Source organism: Myotis lucifugus, unplaced genomic scaffold (genome assembly GCF_000147115.1).
Source record: "Myotis lucifugus unplaced genomic scaffold, Myoluc2.0 scaffold_101, whole genome shotgun sequence".
NCBI classification, from domain to species: Eukaryota; Metazoa; Chordata; class Mammalia; order Chiroptera; family Vespertilionidae; genus Myotis; species Myotis lucifugus.
Window position 1 is genome coordinate 3743624 of NW_005871149.1, and position 25124 is coordinate 3768747.

General features: G+C 36.4%; 1 protein-coding gene across 7 annotated transcripts in view; it reads left to right on the forward strand.

Moving 5' to 3' along the window:
• The window catches only part of WDR47 (WD repeat domain 47), a 35029-nt gene that overhangs the window by 1123 nt on the left and 8782 nt on the right, over positions 1–25124 (forward strand). For 2 of the 7 annotated variants that reach the window (XM_006092606.3, XM_006092608.3), the window contains exons 2-9: positions 8917–9083; positions 11457–11540; positions 12104–12188; positions 13558–14360; positions 15808–15934; positions 17167–17345; positions 20433–20690; positions 23407–23482. In XM_006092606.3, the coding sequence (XP_006092668.1) occupies positions 8926–9083; positions 11457–11540; positions 12104–12188; positions 13558–14360; positions 15808–15934; positions 17167–17345; positions 20433–20690; positions 23407–23482 (1770 nt within the window). In that variant the 5' untranslated portion in view covers positions 8917–8925. Of the gene's footprint in view, positions 1–8916; positions 9084–10082; positions 10312–11456; positions 11541–12101; positions 12189–13557; positions 14361–15807; positions 15935–17166; positions 17346–20432; positions 20691–23406; positions 23483–25124 lie in introns of those variants that run through there. The other 5 variants (XM_006092607.3, XM_006092609.3, XM_014459044.2 and 2 more) reach the window with 4 other exon arrangements.

Here is a 25124-nt window from a genome sequence, read left to right on the forward strand (position 1 = left end):
TTTTACTAGAGAGAGGCAATGCCTTAAGGGCCCATTTTCCTTTATATGGCATATTCTCGAGGCCTCATTTAGAAGGAAGCTGTAATAAACCGTAGGCTTTAGGGGGTAGATTGCTTCCACACAGAAAAGAAAAAGACAAGAAATTACGCAGAACAGTATACTGTTAGCTTTAAAATAACACCTTGAATTTAGATGCCATTATATATGATTTTAAATTTTTTTTCAATTACAGTTGACATACGTATCATATCAGTTTTAGGTATACTAATTATGTAATTTTTGTGTGAAGGGATTTTAAACTGTTTATCTCCCACCCTCCAACTTCCCTGTCCTGTCCCCGCCCCGCTTTTTTTAAAGCTAGTAATGGGGGGGGTTTTTTTAAAGGGGGGGGGGGAAGGAGACATATGTAATACTCTTTGTAATACTTTAAGCAATAAAACAAAATTTAAAAAAAAAGAAAAATAAAAACTAAAAAAAAAGGAATGTATCATAGAGAAAAGGGGTATTAGCCTATGTTCCTACTCACATAATTGTGTTCAGCCTCTTCTGTTTGTGAAATGGAATTTATCAAGTGCTTACTGAATGGACAGCTTGATATATGCTGCAGTTTGAGAAACACTTCAAAATAAGTATGAAAAGATGCAGGTCTCCTTAGCAGATCAGTAAGCTGGAAGTCCGCCAGGATTTAAGTTTCCCTCTGCTGCTGATTACAATCTTGGAAGAGCTACTTACCCTCCTGTTGACTCTGATTTCTAGATCTGTAAAATGGGGATAATACCTGCTAGTGTTTTAGTCTGGAAATAGGCTCTGAAGTTGAACAAAATAATGTATTTGAACGCACTCTGGGAAAATGGAAGGCACCTGCTGATGACCTTCTCGTAGCGTGGTGGCACATTGGCAAGGATCGTTACAGTTCTCTGCTTGATCTATTTAGCATTGTCAGGTCCAGGGCCTTCTTTCTTACAATGGCCTTAAAAGGCTCCTGGGAACTATGGAGGTGCAGTTGTACTCCCCGCAGAGGCCCTTGATTACTGTGCTGACATGGAGGCAAGGGTGTTTCCTCCCTATATGTGGGTCAGGGATGCGTTCCTGCTTTCAGTAGGAGGTTCTCATATTTAGCAAATAAGGCTGTGGCAAATATCTGTGACTTGAGTTTCATTTGGTATTAAACAATCCTCAGTGTGGGTCATTGGTTCTTGATTTATAGAGAAATGGTTTACTTTGTCCTGCTTGACCTATGCTTTTCAAACAGGAGTATTTGCAGTGTTAGAGACAAGCTGTTATGTGTATGAGTATGATAAATCCATGGCCAGGTAACATGGCACATACTTGACGGAGTTGTCATCAATTTCACTTGAAGACTTGGATACAATATATTGTTTCTTTTTTTTAAAGTAACAGCATTATTGCCATAATATATTTTTAAAATCCTCACCCAAGGATATATGTAGAGAGAGGAAGAGGAGGGGGACATCGATGTGAGAGAAACAGATCTGGGATCAATCTGGCAACCCTTTGGCGCACAGGATAATGCTCAACCAAAGCCACTCTGGCTGGGCAAAATATATTGTTTTTATGTTAAAACAAAAAGATAATATGGGTAATTTCTCACTAATTTCTAAGGTAAAGTTCAAAGACTTCAAAAAATTTTCATGCTTAAGGGCTCTCTGAAGATGTGTTCAGTTTCTTCAGCCCTTATGGAGAAAAATTTAAGAAGCATTGCTTTAGACTTACTCAGCTAATGAATGGTAAATCACTACATAGTACAGGAAATAAGTTGAATTCCAATTTCTAAAACTTTGATTGACATTAGGCTCAAGATTTCTTGAATCCTAATTATGTCTTCTTCTTGTTTTTTTAAAATTCTTTATTGTTTAAAGTATCACATATGAATCCTTTCCCCCCCACTGACATCTCCCCGCTGGTTCCCACTCCTCTGTCCTCTTGTTTTTACCCCTGCAAATGTCATAATGTTGTAGTGGAAAGGTCACAAGATTATGGTCAGATAGACCCTGTTGGTCCATTCTTGCTGCTGTACTTTCCGCTGTGTGTCCTTAGACAAGTACCTAATGTTTCTGAGCATTAGTGTGATCATCTGTAAAATGAAATGATAGAATTGCAAGAATCACATAGATAATATAGGGGAGTACTTAGCACAGGGCCTGACGTAGCAGATGCACAATAAATGTTAGTACCCTTCCCATCCTGCATCTCAGGATATTAACAATCCGTCAAACCCATTCTTAGCAGGAGACGGTTACATTTCATTTGTAATTCTTTAATGGTACTCTTTGTATTTTTGTTGTTTAGTTGTGTTCATTGTATAGTGCCTACATCATGGGAAGTGTTAGTTTCACTGTATACAGTGGCTGACCAGACCACACCTGGTATATTGTGTTCAATTTGAGGTGTCTTAAGAGGGAGATTAACAAATGTTAAGAGGAGAATGACCGGAATGGTGGCAGACATGAAAGCTATTGAAAAATGGTTGAAGGAAGTAGGGGAATAAACACGATTTTGTCAGATTTAAATATGTGTACGTTTTTAACATAACAAACTTGTATTATGCTGACCCTGAAGACATAACTAGATGAAAGTCACAAGTAGATTTCAGTTAGATATTAGAAAAAAAAATACATTCTTACTTTTGGGAAAAAATGGAGTTCCGTATTCTCTATTGTTGTGTAACAAATTTTCCCTAAAATTAGTGGCTTAAAACAACAAATACCACTGTTTCTGAGGGTCTGGAATCTGGGCACAGACCAGCGGGAGCCTCTGATTGAAGGTCTCATGGGGTGGTAGTCAAGCTGCCACAGGGGCTGTGGTCTCACCTGAAGACTGACTGGGGATGGTCTCCTTCCCAGCTGATGTGGCCTGTTCTTTTAGGGTTTGGACATTTACAATTAAATGACCTGGCAGCAACGTAAGTTTTTGAAGTGCTATTTTGTTAAGAGGATAGCCAGCAGATTTCTTTCTTTTCTCATTTTTTAAAGGAAAAGGTGAAGTAGTCCTATGTTGTAGTTTGATATTTTTTTTCCTTCGGTGGCTTCATGGGACTTCATTTACTTATCCACATTTTTACCTGCAAACTAGAATTGTAAAGCACCATAGTTCAGTATTAGGCAACCTGTAATAGTTGGAAATTAAAAGGGAGTGCTTTTTATTGTGTAGGATGGAGTTGTGGATTAATGGAGCCTTTCTTAAGCACTTTTTTCTTGACTACAAAGTTTATAGTGGCTGTACCCCAATTTCTTTAATCTTATACTTCGGAATGATTCTTAGTTTTGTATGTTTTTCTTCCTTTTTAATGTGTATTATAAGTAAGTAATCTCATCGCAAAGGAACATTTAAGTCATATCTATTTATAATTGGTTAGAAAGCTACCACTGATATCCTATCTAATAATAGACAAACATGGTAATTGACCGTACCTCCCATTGGCTAATCAGTGAGATATGCAAATTAACTGCCAACAAAGATGGCGGTTAATTTGCATACGTAGGCGCAAAGCCGTGGAGTGAAGACTGAAGGCGGCTCCGGCCAATGCCGGAGGAAAACCGGTGCCGGCAGCCAGGGGAAGGGAAGGCCTATTGCACGAATCTTTTCGTGCAACAGGCCTCTAGTTTTTTTATAAAACTTTTTCCATAACTATGTATAGAAATGTACATAGAAGTTGGTATATTTCTATTGTCAGTATATCTTTTTTTCTTATTGTTAACGTTTTATCTTTAATCTTAGATTTCTAAAAATAATTTTATTTCTGCCTCCTTAATACATTCTTCTAATCTTGTTTCACTAAGATAAGAATCAATATGAATACACATAGAGTGTCCATGGATATTAATTGTTATTTAAGTACTGAAATATTAACCACCTTCCAGCTGGTTTTCAGATGTGCTTATTATTATTATTATTATTATTATTCAGATCAACCCCTCCCCCCATCCCACCATACCCTGATTGGGGATCAAACCCAGAACCTAGGTATGTGCCCTGACCAAGAATCGAACTGGCGACTTTTCAGTGCACGAGACAACCAGCTGAGCCACACCAGTCAGGGCCAGATGTGCTTATTATTAAAGAAAACTCTTGGGTGGGAGCAGCTGGAGAGAGGTCAATGGGGGGAAAAGGAGACATATGTAATACTTTAAACAATAAGGAATTTAAATTAACAAACAAACAAATTCTTGTTTCCTTACCTTACCCAATCCAGGTATTGGATATAAGTAAAAATGTATTCCTTAAAGGAAAATGTTTTTTGTGATATATTTTTACAGACAAATCTGTCATTTAATATGGAAATACCGAAACATTCTGAGTTTCCCCCATTTTACTTTGGATTTTTAGTGGAATGCACTATAGTGTTGGCCCTACATAAGTTCTGAGTGGTGAGTCATTGTTCATGTGTACCATGAGCTGGCAGGTCTACCTAAGATGCTGTCAGAGCTGACTTTGGCTAAATCGTAGTTAGATTGAAGGGCCAGAGCTCTATTTTTTTAAATGGCTTTTAGAAATCTACTCTGTACTTTTCTTTAGACACTTCTTCATTGATTTTTTTTATATTTTAAGTTAATATAACTAACATTTTGTACTATATACATCTCATTTTTTATTTATTTTTAATATATTTTTACTGATTTCAGAGAGGAAGGGAGAGGGAGAGATAGAAACCTCAATGATGAGAGAGAATCTTTGATCAACTGCCTACTGCACGCCCCCACACTGGGGATGGACCCACAACCCCAGCATATGCCCTGACCAGGAATCACCCGTGACCTCCAGGTTCATAGGTAGCTGCTCAACCACTGAGCCATGCCAGCTGGCTATCCATCTCACTTTAAAAGATAATTTTAGTTGTTCCTAAGCTAGTTAATTCTTACTGATTTATAGCTTCCCTGAGGAGGCGGGAAGAAGCATTTATTATTGAGTTCTTTTTTTAAAAATATATTTTTATTTATTTCAGAGAGGTAGGGAGAGGGAGAGAGAGAGAAACATCAGTGATGAGAGAGAATCATTGATCAGCTGCCTCCTGCACGCCCTTTACTGGAGACTGAGCCCGCAACCCAGGCATATGCCCTTGACCGGAATCGAACCCGGGACCCTTCAGTCCACAGGCTGACGCTTTATCCAAATTGGCTAGGGCTATTCTTGAGTTCTTTTCCTCTGAGTTAGAGAAAAATTCTGGTTTTGTAATGATTAATAGTTTAAGGAGATTAAAAGTATTTATGAATTAAATGTTATTTTAAAAATATGTACAGTAGTCCCCCTTATCCATGGTTTCAGTTACCTGCAGTCAACCACAGTCTGAAAATATTAAATGGAAAATTTTGAACTAAGTCATTCATAAGTGTTAAATTGTGCACTATTCTGAGTAGCATGATGAAATCTAACACAGTCCCGCTACATCCTGCCCCGACACGAGTCATCCTTTATCCACACTCACTGTATGCGCTGGCTACTTATTAGCTGTTTTGGTTATCAGATTGACTGTTGCAGTACCACAGTGCTTGTGTTCAGGTAATCCTTATTTTACTTAATAATGGCCCCACAGCACAAGAGTGGTGCTGCTGGCAATGTAGATATGCCAAAGAAGAGCCATAATGTGCTTCCTTTAAGTGAAAAGGTATGTATGTATAGGAAAAAACATAGTACATATAGAGTTCAGTATTATCCATGATTTCAGGCATCCCCTCGGGGTCTTGGAACGTATCCCCTGCAGATAAGGAGGGACTACTGTGTGTGAGTGTGTGTGTGTGTGTGTGTGTGTGTGTGTGTGTGTGTAGTATCTAATTTCTAAATCATATAGCTAGGATTTTGGAGCCACTCAAATGTTTCAGTAACACAGGATGGTTGGAAAAGAATAATTCTGAGATATAGTCATCAAGCACATGCCTATGTTTTACATTGTATACAGCAACAGTGAAGTTTATAAGAATTAAAATTATGGATTGAGTGATTAAAATATAATACATCTCTATTGGGAATTTCAGAGTATTGAATTAAAACTTGTCTTTTAAAATTAATTTTTAAAAACCCTGACCAATTCTAGGTTAACTAGGATATGTTTTTTGCATCTATTCAAAATTTAAATGTAGACTCAATGTAAAATATGTATTTGTAAGAATGAATTTCTTTTAGGTTTTATTGACTAAAATGATGGCAGCATTAAACTTGTAGTTATGATTTAAAATATGAGTATTGCTATAAATTCATAGTAGCTCCAGAGTTACCTCATATTTAGACAATGTTGAATAATATGTAGCCTATAAAATGTTAAATATCATTGTGTGTACTGAACAACATCAGAAAATTGTAGTCTCAATTCTGCACGAAGTTGTATTGTTGGTACATAGTGCTCTTTAAGAACTTAGAGATGCAGTGGGGAGGTATGATTTTTTTATGAGAGTTTAATTAGTGAAAGTCATTCCTTTGCTAGGAAAAATTATCTGAAGATTTGGGGAATGCTCAAATTGCTAATCGTTGTGCTCTAGGAGTAATCCCAGGGAGACAGTTCTGAAATATGATTAGAATTCAGTGAGTGGAAATATCATTAAATTTACTGTCTTTTGGATAGAGTCTATGAATAGGAGGGCAAGCTCAGAAGACAGCAAAGGGAAACCCAAAGCATGAGGAATCAGGTGGCTGGCTTGCTGGGAGAGAGAGTTGGGATTGGTCTGTTTCCTGAAGCAGGCATGTCTTTATTGTGGAGGTGGCTGTGTGAGATTAGCTTAGTCTGATATCATTAAATATTTGAGTCATCTAACTATCTTCCAGGCACTGTCCCTTGTTTACCCTACCACCTTCTCTGTGTAGGAGAGCATCATCTGATGTGAGCATTCTGGTCTACTAGGAATTTGCACTTCACATTATGAAGAAATAAATTGAAAAAATAGTAAACAAATTGAAAAAATAACCTTGTTCATATGTATATGTGTTTATATTTCTGTGAGCTTGCTTAAAGTTAGTTGGTCCTGTGAGAAAGATGTGCTTACAGTCTGTTTCATCGGATGTTTCTTTGTAGCTAGTCTTCAAGTGGTTGTTTGTATTGCTCTGAACCTTAACATTTGAAAACTGTAACAACTTGGACCATTTAACTTGTGTGAACTCATATGTAAAATGAGAATTTTGACCTAATGATCTTCAGAATTCATCCTAGTTCTAAATCTTTATGAATTCATGACCAATGTGCTCAGTTGTATCACTATAAACTTATATCCTATATAATAAAAGCCTAATATGCTAAGTGTCTGGTCGTCTGTTCAACCAATCAAAGCGTAATATGCTAATGATATGCTAAGGCTGCTCAACTGCTCACTATGATGTGCACTGACCACCAGGGGGCAGACACTCCAACCTTTAGGTTAGCTTGCTGCTGAGGTCCGGCTGAGAATGAGATGGGCCGGACACGCCCTGGAGCCCTCCCATGGTCCCTCCCCAGCTGGCCAACCTCCCGCGTCCCTCCCCAGCACCAGTGGGGTCCCTCAGCTTGGCCTGCGCCCTCTCACAATCTGGGACCCCCTTGGGGGATGTCGGAGAGCTGATTTAGGCCCGATCCTGCAGGCCAGGCCGAGGGACCCCACTGGTGCACAAATTCGTGCACTGGGCCTCTAGTAGGTAATAAGAGTTAGAAGGGATTTTAATTAATTAATTAATTTTAAAAATATTTTTATTGATTTCAGAGAGGAAGGAAGAGGGAGAGATAGAAACATCAATGATGAGAGAATCATTGATTGGCTGCCTCCTGCATGCCCCCCACTGGGGATGGAGCCTGCAACCTGGGCATGTGCCCTTCACCGGAATCGAACCTGGGACCCTTTAGTCTGCAGGCCGATGCTCTATCCACCGAGCCAAACCAGCTAGGGCTAGAAGGGATTTTAGAGAGTTAAAATATCATTGTTTAGGTTGATAGTACCAATATAACTTAAAGTTGCATATTTTAACAAGCCTTGTTTTGTTTGGTTCTAAAATACAGGGTGCAATATTTTACATGTTGCTGCTGGACTAGAAGTTTCTTAAGGATAGGGCCAGTGTCTTCTGAGTACAGGATAGGGCCTGTCACAGAAAAGCCAATAAATGCTTATGGAATGAGTATGAATACCTAGGACAAGGTATTTATGACATAGCTAAACATGGTTTGTTTATTAGTAACTTTTTAAAGTATTTTTTATTACGGCAAATTTCCAACATGTGTAAGAATAGAAAGAATAATATTGTCCTAGTCCATCTGGGTTGCTATAACAGAAAACCATTGATTGGTGGCTTATAAGTAGTGAAAATTTATTGCTCACAGTTTTGGAGGCTGAAAGTCCAAGGTAAGTATGGTCAGGTTCTGATGAGGGCCCTCTTCCTGCTTGCTGACTGTTGACTTCTCATTGCATCCTCATAAGGTGGAAGGGTTGAGCCAGATTTCTGGCGTCTCTTATAAGGGCACTAATCCCAGTCATGAGAGCCCTGACCTCATGACCTAATAATCTCCCTTAGGCCCACCTCCTAAAACCATCACTTTGGGGGTTAGGATTTCAACATATGAATTTTGGGAGACACAAACATTCAGACCATAGCAATGAACCTCCATTACCCATTACCCTGCTTCAATAGTCATGATTATTCTTGCTTCACCTTTATCTCCTCCCACTCCATTCTTCTTGTATTATTTTGAAGCAAATCACAGACTTTATATTAGTTAATCTGTAACGATTCCAGAGTGTATCTCTCAAAGCTAAGGACTTAAAAAATCATTGTCATACCTTTGTTACACCTGAAAGAATGACTTGGTTTTGATAAGTATTACAATTTCCACTTTAAAATATCTGAACTAAATATTTCCAAGAAACCTGTTATGTGTACTTTCCAGATAGTAACACTTGGACATAAAGCAATAGGATTAATTTTTGTTTTGTTCTGTTTAATATTTAGGCTACCAACATGACGGCTGAAGAAACAGTGAATGTGAAAGAGGTCGAAATCATTAAGCTAATGTTAGACTTTTTGAATTCAAAGAAGCTTCACATTAGTATGTTGGCTCTTGAGAAGGAAAGTGGAGTCATAAATGGCCTGTTTTCAGATGATATGCTTTTCCTGAGGTATGAATTCATTAGCTGTGAGGTGTGTGGCTCCTTTAAAGCAATGTTAAGTATCAATAAGGTAATATGTATAACACAGATAGTTTTTTATAGTCATGAAACGGCTATGTAAGTATAATTTAAAAAAAAAGTGTTTGTGTTTATATTGGAACATTTACCAAACAATGTTTTCTGTAGAATGGTTTCAGTAGCAAGATCTAGAGGTCCATTAAAAAAAACGGGAGTTACAGCTACGTTGTGGTTGTGGCATTGTTAAAAAAATATTTGAGTAAGGAAGCAGGGACTCCAGAAAGAGAAAATATTTCTGAAATATCATTTTTTAGACATAGAAATAAAACATTCTCATTATATAAACATATTCATTATAGAAAATATAGAAAAATAAGGAAGAAAAATCACCCTACAATCTAGATGCTCTACTGACAATTTTCTTGCATATTAAAAAATAACAGCAATTAAGAAAAAAACCCAGCAATTATATTGCATTTATAGTTTAGTATCCTGCTTTATCCATCATAAGGATTCTGTATGTAATTGTAAATTTACACCTTAAAAATTTTCAAATTTTATTGATTTCCTAATGGTTCCTCTATTTTTAGACAATAAGTTGTTTGCAAGTTTTCTTAAATAAATGCTCTACTGAGCACCTTTTTTTTCTGTATCTTGGATTAGAACAAGATTCTTGGAAATGGAATTGCAGAGCAAAAGGGAATTAACGTTTGCCAAAATGGAAAGCTAAATATATCCTAACTTGAATTGGACAGAAAAAGAAAAGCCCAAATTTCTGGACAGAAATGTATTTTATGCTTACGTGATAAAAATACCAAATATCCTTGACAAGTTGTACAGATTCTTGGACATGTGGCATTTTATGACTTAGGAAGCCTTAAGAAATGAAGCGGTCCTAGTTCATAGAAAAGGAACTTTAAAAAAATTTTTTTTAATTGAGTGCAGAGAGGAGGGAGGAGGGTAGAGGGAGGGGGAGGATGGAGGGAGGAAGAGAGAGAGAGAGAGAGAGAAACATCAATGATGAGAGAGAATCACTGATTGGCTGCCTCCTGCACGCCCCACACTGGGGAACTTAGGCCACAATATGTTAGGAACCAATCCTCAGGCAGTCTGGCCTTGTCTTTCCATGTAGCAGTGGCTCTCAAATACCCCCTTGAAACCTGTTGGTTTGTGAAGAAGTTTTGCTGGTCTGAGGAAAAATGCATGGAATTACAGAATAGTAAGTTTTTCATTAAACAAAATGTATTCATCTTAAAGGGCTAGCCTTTGAAATGGCCTTCTTCCTACATTTATTTACTTATTTATAAATAATTTTTTTCTTAAAGTTTTATATTTTTATTGACTTCAGAGAGGAAAGGAGAGGGAGAGAGAGATAAAAACATTAATATTATAGAGAATCATTGATCAGTTGCCTCCTGCATGCTCCTTACTGGGGATGAAGCCCACAACCCGGGCATGTGCCCTGAACTGGAATCGAACCTGTGACCTCCTGTTTCATAGGTTGATGCTCAGCCACTGAGCCACACCGGCTGGGCTTTCCTACATTTTTAAATATTAAAATGCCTCTTTATAAAATGATTATATATTCATATTGCGATTGCTTTTTATTAATATTCCTTCTTTGCAGAATCAAAAGTTGGCAATCCTGTGTAGATCCTCCTGCCATCCCTTCCTTTTTAAATCTTACTGTTCAAAATATCCAAAAGGAGGGAAATTGCTGTTATAAAAGAAGAGTGGCAATAGGAATGCCTTGTAACTTAAAAGTTCCCATAGGACCTAAAGTAGGATAAAACCTGATCTTACTCCTTCCTGTTTCCTTCTCAGACTGTAGACTGTAGTACTAAATGCCTCAAAGATGATTCACAATTTAGAGCAGGATTTTTCAACCTCTGCACTATCAACATTTTGTGCAAGATAATCCTTTGTTGTGTATGTGCTTGGGGGTGAGGGCGTCCTATGCATTGTAGGATATTTAGCAGCATCTCTGACTATACCCAGTAGATGTCAGTAGCACCCCAGTTGTGACAACCAAAAATATCTCCAGACATTGCCAAATTGTCCCCAGTTGAGAAACACTGAGACAGGGACTTAACCACACACTAGCCCGTAAGTAATAGAGAGTAATGAAAAAACACGTATGTTAGAATGAGGAGTGGTTGTAGATTCACAAATGCTTCTCGTATAGCATATGTTGTTACAAATCAGTTGTGAAAAAAAATTTTATTATAGTGGTTGAGGAACCAAGTAAAAAGTTCATCTCATTACAGACTTCATACTGAGGCTTTAATGCTATTTTGTCATCTATTCTGCTTTTAATCAGTGTAACCCAGATTTGATAAATACATGGATTTCCCCTTTATATAGGCAGCTAATCCTTGATGGTCAATGGGATGAAGTCCTTCAGTTCATTCAGCCTCTAGAATGTATGGAAAAATTTGACAAAAAAAGGTAAGATTTCATCTGAAGGTTTTTTTTTTTAAATTAATGTTTCATAACTTGCTGTTTTTAATGTGTTTATTGATATTTTTTAGAGAGAAAGGGAGTGCGAGGGAGAAAAACATCGATGAGAGAGAAACATTGATGGGCTGCCTCCTGCACACCCCCTATTGAATTTTGATTTCATATTAGGTTACATTTGACATCTTCCATAAAAACTTGATTTTTGTTTAGAATTAATTTTGGAAGTAGAAATCCTTCCTTCTAGTATTAAATTGTGACTACTTGCTACTGAAATTATTTTTATTATGGCTTCAGTGTGATAAGCTTCATAACATATTTTAAGAATTTCCTGAAAGCAAAGGTACTTATAGTAACTTACAATTACATTTGATTTATGAGACATTGGAAAGTTAAATTTTTTAAAGTTCTTTTTTAAAATAAATAATTACTTCTTTAAGACACACTTACCTTGTTTTAACAGCTTCAGGAACTTGAGTTCCATTTCCAGTCTTTGACATTGCTATAATTCAGTTTTTTAATCATTTTAATGCTTCATACTTTATTTTCCGTAGGTTCCGTTACATTATCCTGAAGCAGAAGTTTTTAGAAGCTTTATGTGTTAACAATGCAATGTCATCAGAAGATGAGCCCCAGCATGTAAGATTTTTATTCCTGAAGGTTTGCGCCCTAGTCTTGTTTCAGTCATAGTACTTTTTATTCACTAAAACAAACGATTAGTGTCATGAGTTTTTGAGGTGTTTTTGAGCCACGATCGGATGAGCTCTGCTCCTGGGCAGTGGTAGTACTTTCTGCCTGTAGTGAGTCTAAGTTCGTCCCGTGACGTTGGCAGAGATGGTAACTGAATGGCTGGCTGGTGCGGAGAACGTGCTCCCGTCCTGTTGAGGTGGTTTAGGCAGCAGTAGAGGTGTGACTTGATGACTCGACAGCAGTGCTGCTTCTCTCGTCGCAGAAGCGGATGTGTTTGCCTCTTCTTTCTGTCTGCTCGTATTTCCTTTGATGCAGAAATGTTTTTTTGATAAAATGGTTATCTTTATGACAATATAAATTCAATGATACTAAATTCTTTTTGATTAGAGAATTACTATTCAAGTTTTAATATTACTTATGGTTACATCTAAAACCAGTGAAACTTTTCTTAAGTGCCAGTAAGTTTTCATTGAAATAAACCATAAAGAAATTACAGTGAGGACTTTCATATATAATAGAGACATGTTTGCCAGATAATGATGTTTACTAGTAAAAGTGAAAGAACACTGGATTGTAAGTCACAGCCCTAATTTTTATTGTCTTTGCCACTAATTGAATTACTTTGATTAAATATGCATCCTAACTTTTCCTACACATAAGATGTAAAAGCTGGAGTACGTAAGCTGTAAGGTTCCTTACATCATTAAGAGCTTATGGATAAAAATAAGTAACAGCATATGACTAATATCATATTTACTATACAAATTATTGTAATTTATCTCTCAGCTAAACCTCCTTTTGTTCTGTCTCTGCATGGTTCTTGTAGCAAATGGACTGTCCGATGTTCCTTCTCTTGATTCTCTTTCTTTCCCCATACAAATTTTCCTAAGCAAGTTTGAGAATGGCTCTTTTGCTTTTTGGATAAGCTGGAGTGGCAGCAAGTTATATAGACAGTTGAATATTGGTATGCTTCAGTTTTCATTTTTAGAAAACTCAATTATTACCCTCAAAATTATACATTTGAAAATAATAGTCAAGCCTGAATTACAACACTGTTTTTATAGATAAAAGCTTAATGTGCTAATTCATCAAAATAATTTAATCTTTTTATTTTAGTAGTGAAAAATATTTTGGTTTCTGCTTTGAAAGTTGTTAAGTATCCTAAAAATCCTAAGTGTATTCTGTGACACTAGAGGTTATCCTTTTGCAGTTGAATAGTTTACAACAGTATGTGAAGTATCTTTGTATTTGAATAAAACACTCTCATTGCTTTCATATCTGACATCTCTTTATAGTGATACCTTATATTTTCTTACAGCTGGAATTTACCATGCAAGAAGCCGTGCAATGTTTACATGCCCTGGAAGAGTACTGCCCTTCTAAAGATGACTATAGCAAGCTCTGTTTGCTTTTGACTTTGCCTCGTCTGACCAATCACGCTGAATTTAAGGACTGGAATCCCAGCACGGCACGAGTTCACTGTTTCGAAGAGGCTTGTGTCATGGTTGCAGAATTCATTCCTGCTGATAGGAAGCTGAGTGAGGCAGGTTTTAAAGCAAGTAATAATCGTTTATTTCAGCTTGTAATGAAAGGCCTACTTTATGAGTGCTGCGTAGAATTTTGTCAAAGTAAAGCAACCGGAGAAGAAATCACAGAAAGCGAAGTACTTCTTGGCATCGACCTCTTATGTGGCAATGGTTGTGACGATTTGGATCTGAGTTTATTGTCATGGCTTCAGAATCTCCCCTCTTCTGTCTTCTCTTGTGCTTTTGAACAGAAAATGCTTAATATTCATGTTGATAAACTCCTGAAACCCACAAAAGCTGCATACGCTGATCTTTTGACTCCTCTTATCAGCAAACTTTCTCCCTATCCATCATCTCCAATGAGAAGGCCTCAATCAGCTGATGCCTATATGACCCGCTCTCTGAATCCTGCTTTAGATGGCCTCACTTGTGGACTGACCAGTCACGATAAGAGAATCTCAGACCTTGGGAACAAAACTTCTCCAATGTCACACTCCTTTGCTAACTTCCATTATCCAGGGGTACAAAACCTCAGTAGAAGTCTCATGCTTGAGAATACAGAATGTCACAGTATTTATGAGGAATCCCCTGAACGGTAAGATTTTGCTCATAAAAAATTAGGAAATCTCCACAAGTCTGAGATAATCTAATGGTTGTGTGTGGGTGTGGGTGTTTTCCTTAAAAAATTTTTTTATTGATTTGGGAGAGAGAGAGAGAGAGAAATTTGTTGTTCCCCTTATTTATGCATTCATTGGTTGATTCTTGTATGTGCCTTGACCGGTGATCATAACATGCTATAGGAGAGCTACTGTGCTGTGGATAAAGTATAAACATTTACTTTGGAAAAAGTTTACCTTGTTTTAAAAAATATTTGAGGTGTAAGTAAAACAATATTGGGAAGCTCAATTATGTTAAAGATGCCACATGAAGAGACTCCTACATGTTTGATGTCAGTATTCTCTTAAAAATATTCGAGTGTTTACTACGCGCTAGCACCATGCTACATCCGGGATACAATGATTGAGTTACTATAGCGAACAAGAAGATAAACAGGAAAGAAAGGTCTGTAAAGGAGTGTGTAGTATTTTGAAGGATATTTTTTCACTTGAACACAAAACTCAAAGCAAAAAGGAAGAAAAATCAGTTGAAATATGTAAGCTTTTGCTATTAAAAATAATAGTCTCAAAATTAAATGTCCCCCCCTCCAAAAAAAACCCCCCACAATCTTTAGGCATGGGGCAGCATTGGAGTGGGAGTGTGAAGACCTGGACTCAAGTCCAAGCTTTATTTACTCGCTGTGCAATTTCAGGAAAAGCACTTGTTTTTTAAATCTGTATCCTCATCTGTAAAATGGGAGTTCTAACCTATTTCACAGGTTATTATGAAAGTTAAATGACATAATACCTATGGAAGTATTATATAAATTTCAAAATTAAATCAGATGTTAACTTTATGAGGGTCATTTGATTCTCTTTCTGGACAGTTAACAACTCTTACAAGTTCTATTCATCTTATGGTCATTACCAGTTTAAAGTCTAGTAGCTAAAAACTCTTCCTAGGTCTCTCTACTTCCTCCTCTCGGTGCATGTGTGTATGTAGGTTTAGGTACCTCCGAGTATAAGGCTCCTAACTAGTGATGCCTTTGTGAAGATGACTAACTAGCTCTGCTTTCCTGAACCCTTTATTTTGATATGTCTGACATATCAAATGTTAAATGTTAATTGTTTTATTTTATTTTAAATATATTTTTATTGATTTCAGAGAGGAAGGGAGAGGGAGAGAGAGATAGAAACATCAATGATGAGAGAGAATCATTGATTGACTGCCCCCTGCATGCCCCACACTGAGGATCGAGCCTGCAACCCAGACATGTGCTCTGACCAGAAGTTGAACCGTGATCTCCTGGTTCATAGCTCTGACGCTCAACCACTGAGCCATGCCAGCTGGGCTGTTAATTATTTTAAATTAAAATTTCTCTAACTGAAATATATTTTCCTTCACCCCCACCTCTTCCCTTTTGTTTTCTTGCACCTTTCTGGAAGAAGTGATACACCTGTGGAGGCACAGCGACCTATCAACAGTGAAATCCTGGGCCAGAGTTCAGTTTCAGAAAAGGAGCCTGCAAATGGAGCACAGAATCCAGGACCAGATAGGCAAGAAAAGAATGAGGTAATACTTACTACCCCACTGTCCTTTAGAGCGGCGGTCACCAACCGGTGGTCCGTGAGGTCCGAAAGGTTGGCGACCTTTAGAGTGCCTCTCTTTGTAAGAAGTAATAGTATTTCGAGTGAAGTAGAAAAAGTACTATTGAAAATACAAATGCATATTTGTACCAAACAATAGAACCCCAAAATATATGAAGGGAGAAATAGACAGTTATGCAGTAATATTTGGAGACTTAATACCCCATTTACAATAATGGATAAAACACCTAAACAAATTATCAATAAGGATATAGAATACTTTAACAACAGTATAAACCATCTAGACGTAACAGACATCTATAAAACACCCCAACAATAGCAGAATACACGTTCTTCTCAAGGGCACATGCAGTGTTCTTCAGGATAAACTGTATGATAGGACCCAAAACAAAGCTCAATAAATTTTAAGATTGGAATTATGCAAAATATCTTCTCTGCCTACAATAGAATGAAGGTAGAAATTAATAACAGAAGGAAAATTGGAAAATTCATAAATTTGTCAAAATGCAATAATACTCTTAACCAATGGGTCAAAGAAGAAATCACAAGGGAAATTAGAATACCAAAACATACAATAGTGCCAATATTGGAATTCAGTAAATATTTAAGTCCTGTGAGTTTGAGTGCTATGCAGTTCTTTTAGAGGAGTGAAGTAGGAATGCTGAGACTGTTAAGTTGAACACCCATTTATCCCATATAAAACCTGAACTAAAGTATTGTTTTTGAGGGAAATTTTATAAGTTTCTCTCTAGAGTAACTTATTAAACAATTTACTTGCTTAAATTAAGTGTGTTGGACAAGGTTAATATTATGTTTATTAAATATTAATGCAATCCCTCAGTAATTATTTTTTTTCAAGTAATGTAGGTAGATTCTTATTAGTCTTTATCTACACTCATTTTCTCTAACCATGTTCCCCTTGTGACTGCTACAATTTGTATTTTTATCTTGGGTTAGTTAGGGATCCAGGATGACCATTCATTTTGGCCAGTCTCTTGCTGTGGAAAAAAGCAATTGACCAATCTACTTGACTTTAAGACTCATGGATGCTGTTTTTCAAAATGCAATATATTTAGTATTTTCTAATTGTTAAATATAGCTAATTGTATATTTTATTCAGCATTTAGAGAAGTTTCTCTTGAGTAGGAACATATTCAATCACAGTCTGCTCAAATATATTTTTCTAAAATTTTTAAGCTTCGAGACTCAACAGAACAATTTCAAGAATATTACAGGCAAAGATTACGCTATCAACAGCATTTAGAACAGAAGGAGCAACAGCGACAGATATACCAACAGATGCTGCTTGAAGGAGGTGTCAATCAGGAGGATGGGCCTGACCAGCAGCAGAACCTCACCGAGCAGTTCCTTAACAGGTTGGTCTTTCAGTCATTTTTTTAAACATGAGGAATTATTTAAAAGCTACTAGAAACATGCAATAAGTGTTATTTTCCATGTAGGGTTTGAAATTTTAAAGGTTTTTTACGTGTTTCGAGTAATGTGGAGTTACATATCTTCAGACACATCACTCTGAGGACTCATCTAGTTGAGCCCTTCCCTTTAAAGTCCTTTCACATCTAAGCAGCCAGAGCCCCAGAGTGTGTGGTTCAGCAGACAGGCTGGAAGCAGACTGCCAGGTGGATCCTGGGGAGCTGAGGACCGAGGGGAAGTTACTTAGCTTCTTTTTGCTTGTGTTCTCATCTACTTCACAGGTTGCCATGAAGATTAAATGAGTTCACATATGTAAAGTGCTTAGAACAGTACTGTCATATGCAGTAAGCATTATATTAAGTGTGAGCTGTTATTTTGAGTGCTTACACATACAGATTCTTTTTAATTCAGTGTTTTTAAATGATTCTTATAATTTCTGCAAGATTATGAACTTATATTATTTTTAATTATAGGAGATACATATAAAACATGTTTTAAAATTAATAAACCAGAATATGTATATTTAAATGATCGAGGGTTGTCGGCAGGTTAAATGAGTTAATGTATATCCACTTACTTAGACTAATTCCTGGCAAATAGGAAGTGTGCCATAATTGTTGGCTATCATCAGGATTGTGATTAGGCAGTACAGTGGTGACTGCCAGTTCTTTCCTTGGCTCAATAATATTGGAAGTTACCTGCTTGACACTCTGAGGTTTGTGCAAGTCAGCAAGCCTGAAATTGATCCTGTTTTCAAACCTTCACACGAGGAATGTTTATAATGGTAACCTAGAGTCTAAGTAAGCCTCCAAAATTCAATTTGAGGATTGTTTTCTTATCACCTCTGATCAAGTCAGTGGCTCTCAGAATTATTCTAATTTGATGAATTGCCACTTCTGGTTCTTGGATGTCTTTTTCATATTCATAAAAATTATGGTTGCAATTTGACTTCCAGACCATTTCATTTTCAGTGAAAGCAGATATTTAGATTGTCTGAAGGTGAAGTCGCAAGGTGATCCCAGTAGTGGTGGGGATGTACTTCCTTAGAAAAACAAACTATTCAAAATGGCCTTTCCTTCCTTTAAAGACAATTATAAATATAATTAAAATTATTTCTTGTAATTTAGATGTAGTATAGAATATATTTATTGTTTAAAAGCTATTCTCAATTTCTTTAGAGGTAAGAATTTAAAATTACATTAAAAGGTATGTTAAAAAAATCCATAGGATAACCAGTTCTATTATAAGTATGAATGATGTTTATCCTAAACTTTTGTAAATTAGCTTTACATAAATTCTCTGTTGTTCTTTTAACCTTTTCTTACCTAATATGTTTTCTAACCCTTTAATGTAATACTTTCATTCAATTTTTTTCTGGGTCCTTACTTTTATATATCTGAGCCTGTACTGGGATTTTAAAGTACCTGTCTAATACCAAGGACAAATCAAATATAGATAGAATCTACAAATTAAAATATGCATTTTCCTCTTAATGTTTTATTCTTCCAAATCATTCTGGCAACAGAGTTTAGTTTTCATATTTAAATTTTGCTTCTTCCTTCCAAGAGGTTTAGAAAAAGAAAGAGAAAGAGAGTTATGTTATATAATAGATCTTAATGAAAAAAATCAGCCAAAGCATGACAGGATTTTTATTAACAGTACTCTATCATCACTTTATACCTTTTGATATTTTGTTTCTATTAATACTAATAATTGGCATCACTGATTTGGCACTTACTATAGGCATATTCTGCTCCTCCCCAATCCTCGCCACTTAAATTTTTATTTTTTAAATCCTCATCCAAGGATATGTTTTTATTGAGTTTTAGAAAGAGAGGAAGGGAGAGAGAGAGAAACCTCAATGTGAGAGAGATTCATCGATCGGCTCCTGTATGTGCCCCTACCAGGAATCAAGCCAGCAACCTTTTGTTGTACAGGACTGTGCTCCAACACACTGAGCCACATGGCCAAGGCCATTCTCTCCACTTTTAGAGACTCAAAATGATGTTAGCATTGTCAGTTCTTTATACTTAGCACTTCCTAAATTTATTTGACCCCAGATTCTTTTTTTTTAATGGGGAGCACTTCATAGGATTAGTTTCATAGAATATTTGGGAAATGCTGCCTACTTAAATTTTTTTAACTGATAAATATTTAGTAATGGCTACCAATTCCTATAATATTCAACTGCTCTTTTAAAGTCTTGTTAAAGCTTTACACATACACACGCGCGCGAACACACACACACACACACACAATAATGTTAGAAAACACAATGAATCACCCCTTGTGCAGTCCTCTCTCATAGTGAAACTAGGCTGGAGAAAAGGATGCTGGGCCAGTTGTGGGTCTAAATCTTAAGAAAGCCTGGCAGCTCCCTTTTGTGCCCTCACGGTCTCCGAGTCCAACATCAGGAGTCAGGTTTTCCTAATGTAGAGACTTGTGGTGCAGTAAAAACCCCGAGGCTGACTTGTTTTGCTCCCTGGTACGTACCTGGATCAAAGTCTGGCAAATAGACTTTGTAGAATGAATGAATGTGTGACAAATAGGGTTGGCACTTGACTTTGTCCCATCATGGCCTGCTCTAGTCATTTATTTCCTAGTTGACCTGAGATTACTAGACAGATGAAATGCAATGGTTTGTTGTGTTTTATTGGTGATAAATTTTGGAAGTGGTGATATTTTTATTGACTTCTTTGTGAAATTTAGTTTAAAATTGAGAATTAAACCAAAGTTATACCAGAGAAGAAACAGATTTTTTTTCTGTTTTTATGGCAAAAGGTGCTTTTAAGAAGTCAATGATACCCATCATGCCTATCTCCTTTAAAGTGACATACTGTAGAAAAGTGTGGGTTTCTTTCAGTATCTTGGTTATGTCTTCAGCTGAAGATGGTAACTTTTTAGTACTAAACTTGCCAGAGGTTATTTATTATATGTGCATGTTTTATTTATCTTCTCAAACTTTTCATCTTCTATGTTAGGAATGTTATTTAGTTTATATTTTAATATACTTATGTTTTTTTATCTTATAGGTCCATTCAAAAGCTTGGTGAATTAAATATTGGAATGGATAGCCTTGGTAGTGAGGTGTCCACACTCAACCAGCAATGTAATGGGAGCAAAAGCAATGGATCTAATAATTCTTCTATCATTAGTTTTTCTACACCACCCCAAGATTCTAGCCAGAGATTAACACATGATGCTTCAAATATTTACACGAGCACTCCTCGTAATCCGGGATCCACAAATCACATACCTTTTCCTGAGGAATCCTCTTGTGGAAACCAAGTGTAAGTGCTTTCCTTTGTAAAATCTGGAAATATTAACTTCTATTAATAGAAGTATAGAAATTCAAACTTCTTTTTGAAGCCTTACAATAACAGTTTTTGGAGCTCATTTACTTAGTACCAAATTTTTTTCTAATATGCCTTCATTTATATATTCTCTTCTACTAAATGTCTCTTAAGAGACTATATTCCCCTGTTTTTCTTTTTTTTCTTTCTTATCACACCAGGACAGTTCTATATTTTTGTAAGCCATCTTACTCAGAGATGATAGTTTTAGCCTTTATCTTCTCCCTGATTTTTCTTTTCTTTCTTTCTTTTATTTATTTATTTTTTGCCATTGGTATCTTTCAACAAATAATCTGATTCACAGACTTCAAAGGCACAAAGAAGATGTTTTATAACTTGGTGGAATGATTGTCTGAGACGGTCTTGTAGCTCTGACTCCTTCACAGCTGAAGACTTCTTGCATATCTGTGTTTTTACTAGTCAGGGAGAGTCTTTTGTCTTGCTGTCTTAAGTAAACAAGTTTTAATTTATGCATTGGGAAAAGTTAAGGAAACTTTTCTTCATTTATTCTTTTTTTTTTTTAAAATATATTCCATTGACCTTTCACAGAGAGGAAGGGAGAGAGACAGAGAGCCAGAAACATCGATGAGAGAGAAACATCGATCAGCTGCCTCCCGCACATCTCCCACTGGGGATGTGCCCGCAACCCAGGCACATGCCCCCGACCGGAATCGAACCCGGGACCCTTCAGTCCGCAGGCCGACGCTCCATCCACTGAGCCAAACCGGCCTCGGCTCTTCATTTATTCTTAACATTAAACACTTTAGAGTGGTTCATTTGAAAATGCATAACTTGCTTTTGCATTTGGATGTTTATATATTTAGTATAAAAAACTGGTTTTATACTAGAGCATAAGTTTATCGAATGTATGCTTCTTTATTATAGTTCCTGTTACACTTGTGTATCCCCAAAAGTAGAACTCATATTTTAAAATTTAATTTTTATCAAAGTAATATACATACATGGTTTAAAAAGACAAATAGCACATTTCATATAATATAAAAGAAAATCCCATTTACTCATCTTTGTCCATGATTTCTACTTCCGGTAGGCTGCCCATTTTCAACCCAGGCAGCTGTTTCTTTTGCTTTATGTCAAAATTTCTGAATAACATGCTTCTGTTATATTTTTATTATCCACCAATTTCCTGCCAATTAGATTTAGCTACTATACTCCTCACTCACAACACATTCATTTTGTCTACTCCTTTCCAATATATATCCATTTTTGTTTAAATTGGTATTCAGCGTTAACGTGGTAAATGTTATTTACAATTGGGTCATGTAGTATAATGGATTGCATTTCCTTTTCATACTACTCTTTGTTTTCCATGGGACAGTAAGTGCCTCATTTTTGGTGTGCATGTGTATGTGTGCACATGCTAGTTCTCTTAGTACCTGTCACTAACCCATCTGCAGATGCTTTGACAGGACTATAAAATTATAAAACCTCTCTTACTACAGTAAAAACGATCAGGTACTTCCTCTTTCTCATTTTCCCCCCTTTGAGACATCCCTCTGTCTAGGATCACTCCTGCTTGATTTTATGTTCCTTGTTTCTAGGCCATTGTATTCAGTCCTAGAGAATCCTGGGACTTCCCTTGATTATCCTCCTGGGAATTTCCTTTGCCTCTTCTTTCTATTGGATCCCCATTTTCAGGATCTCATGTAGTTTCATGAAAAGAGTTTCATCAGAAGTGAAGTTTCTGAGACCTGGAATGTCAACATAGTTCACATTTGATTTGTTAGCACAGCTGAGTATAGAATTCTAGGATGGAAATCATTCCTCAGAGTTTCAAAGGCATTGCTACATTTCCGTGTTCTTGTCAAGAAGTCTGATACCATTTTGACCTGATCCTTGGTATGAGGCCTGCTGATTTTTCCACCCTGGATTTTTTTTTTCTGCTACCATATTTTTATTTTCTAAGCTCTTTCTTATTCTCTAATTTTTCTTAAATTGTTTTTAGATCTTTTCCTTGTTTCCTGGATTCTTATTTACTCTTATATCTCCAACGATTTTAATTATAGCTTTGAAGCATTTGTTTCCTGAATTGCCTCTCTTCTTATACATTCCTTTTTCTGTTTGTTTTAGTCTCTGGATTTTATGTAGGAGGCTTTTTTCAAGTGTTTGGGAAACCTTGACTATCTGTAAAAAGTGAGGCATTAAAAAATGCTGATTGGGAGGAAGATCTACATATATGAATGGATCTGTCTACCTGTTGACCTCACAAGGAAATGATTGAGTGGAAACATTGTTTTATGGTGGGACCCTCAATTGTCAGTTTCTGTTAGTCATTCCTCTTGGGCCAGATAATTTTCATAAAGAGCAATTTAAGTTCCTGCCTGGGATAGGATTTAATCATAGCAACCAGGATTCTGGAACTAATCAGGGGGAAGGTACTTGACATTTCACAATAAAATTTGTGAACTTTGACTTAATCTCCTTTCCAAAATGGCTCTCTCTCCCTCCTTACGACTATGCTTGCTGTTAGTGAGTTCAGAGCCACTTAATAAATAGCTCCTGAGAGTAACTTTGGGGACAGTGAGGTTCATTTGCCAAAAAAATATACATTAGAGATCAAATGGACAAATATTTAGTTAAGTTTCTGTTTTGATGTTCAGAGCAAACTTTATTTGAATTTCTACTCACGCAGCTCATCAGAACATTTGGTCATCAAGCCTCCTCCTGGAGATTCTTCAGGGAATCTGTCAAGATCAAGAGGGGAAGAGGTAATACTTTTGGGAAGGAGGTTTCATTGTTGTTATATATACTTGCAAAGTTTGCTAAGGAATTCTCAATTCAAAGAATGGACCATTATTAGAAATAATTATTATTGCTAATGCTAGGATTTATCTCAAGGTAGTTGAACTTCCACTGGGCTAAGTGAAAAGGTTGCCTCAGAAAGCACATTTGAGAGTATTTATATTAGTGGCCAATAGTGAGCTGTGCACTACTCTCTGAACCCTATGGTTAATTTATTTAGATACTATTTATGTTGCCCTGGGGTTTCTCATCAATGCATGTTTTTTGCTTTGGAACCAGACATCCTTCCCTAACCAGTATATAGCTTCCCTCTATCTTGTTTTCTATAGTTCACATTTTAACCCCATAGACAAAATCATGATTTCAGATGCTAATGGGACCAAACAGCTAACAAAAATGAATAAAATTGGCTGTTTTTGTGACAAGCACATAGGAATATTTGTCCCTTGCACAAAGATTTATGCTTGCCTAGTGTTTTCGGTCCTTTTGGTTTTCAAGAAAAGCTAGAAATGTAGATTTTTAGTTGAATTCTATTTTCAAAATGGCAACAAATTTAAAAAGTTTAAAACACACTAGAAAAGAGCAAATAAAATTTATGGCTCTGCCATTTCTGCTATAAGCAAATATTAGTAATTATATTAATGTACATAGGCCATTTAATCAGTCCTTCCCCTCCCTTTTTGTCTTATATGCCCATGCTATTCGTTTGGCAAACAGTCACATTTCTTGTATATGGATTAATAGAAATTGTAGCATTTTTAGTCAAATAAATTCATGACTAATATAAGAATTCATTCAATTACATAAGACAAACATGTGACATATCAGGCTTAGCCTCTATTATTGCATGAATACATAAAAGTTTGGGTAGAGAGTATCATAGTCTCTCATTGATATAGTCACTGTGGGTCCCAGAGCTTGATGCAACAGAGCTGAAGTGATTTGCCTTTGTGTGTGTACTTGGTATTCATACTTCACAAAGACAGGATTAGGCTGGATTTGTTGACCACACTCAGCCTCTAAGTCCCTGTTCCAGGTCTGGTCATCCCTGGTCAGGGTAGCAGGGTGCTTCAAATGCCACCAATAGCTGGAGCTCACAAAGCCTGTATGCAGAACTGCTTCAACTTGCTTCCTCAGAACAGGCTGTGGGCAGATAGGCTGACAGTTTGAAATAAAAACGAGGCTCAAATAAAATGTTCTGATTAAAATCATTTTTGCAACTTTAAGAAGGATTTTTTACAATTTCAGTTTGAAATATTAATGTATTCATTGCTGGAGATAATGGCACACTTATTTTGTTTTTTACCCTAGGTGCATTTAAGAATAGTTCTTTATATCCTGCTTTTAAAAACACAAATAGTGTTCTGTTATTTTGTATGTGTGCTATATTTTTTCCTTGACAGTTAAAGGCAACTTAATATGGGAATATTTATTGTTATATTTTGTCATAGTAAGTGAAGAAAAACTTGAATTTCTATAAACTATCTGAGCTTAGTTTAGCAATGAGTAGCAAAAAATGGAAAAATTGGGGTTAATTGGATTTGCCATTTAAAAGAATACATGATTGTAGATATTGAACATAAAGTGAACAATATAGTTGAAATGAAT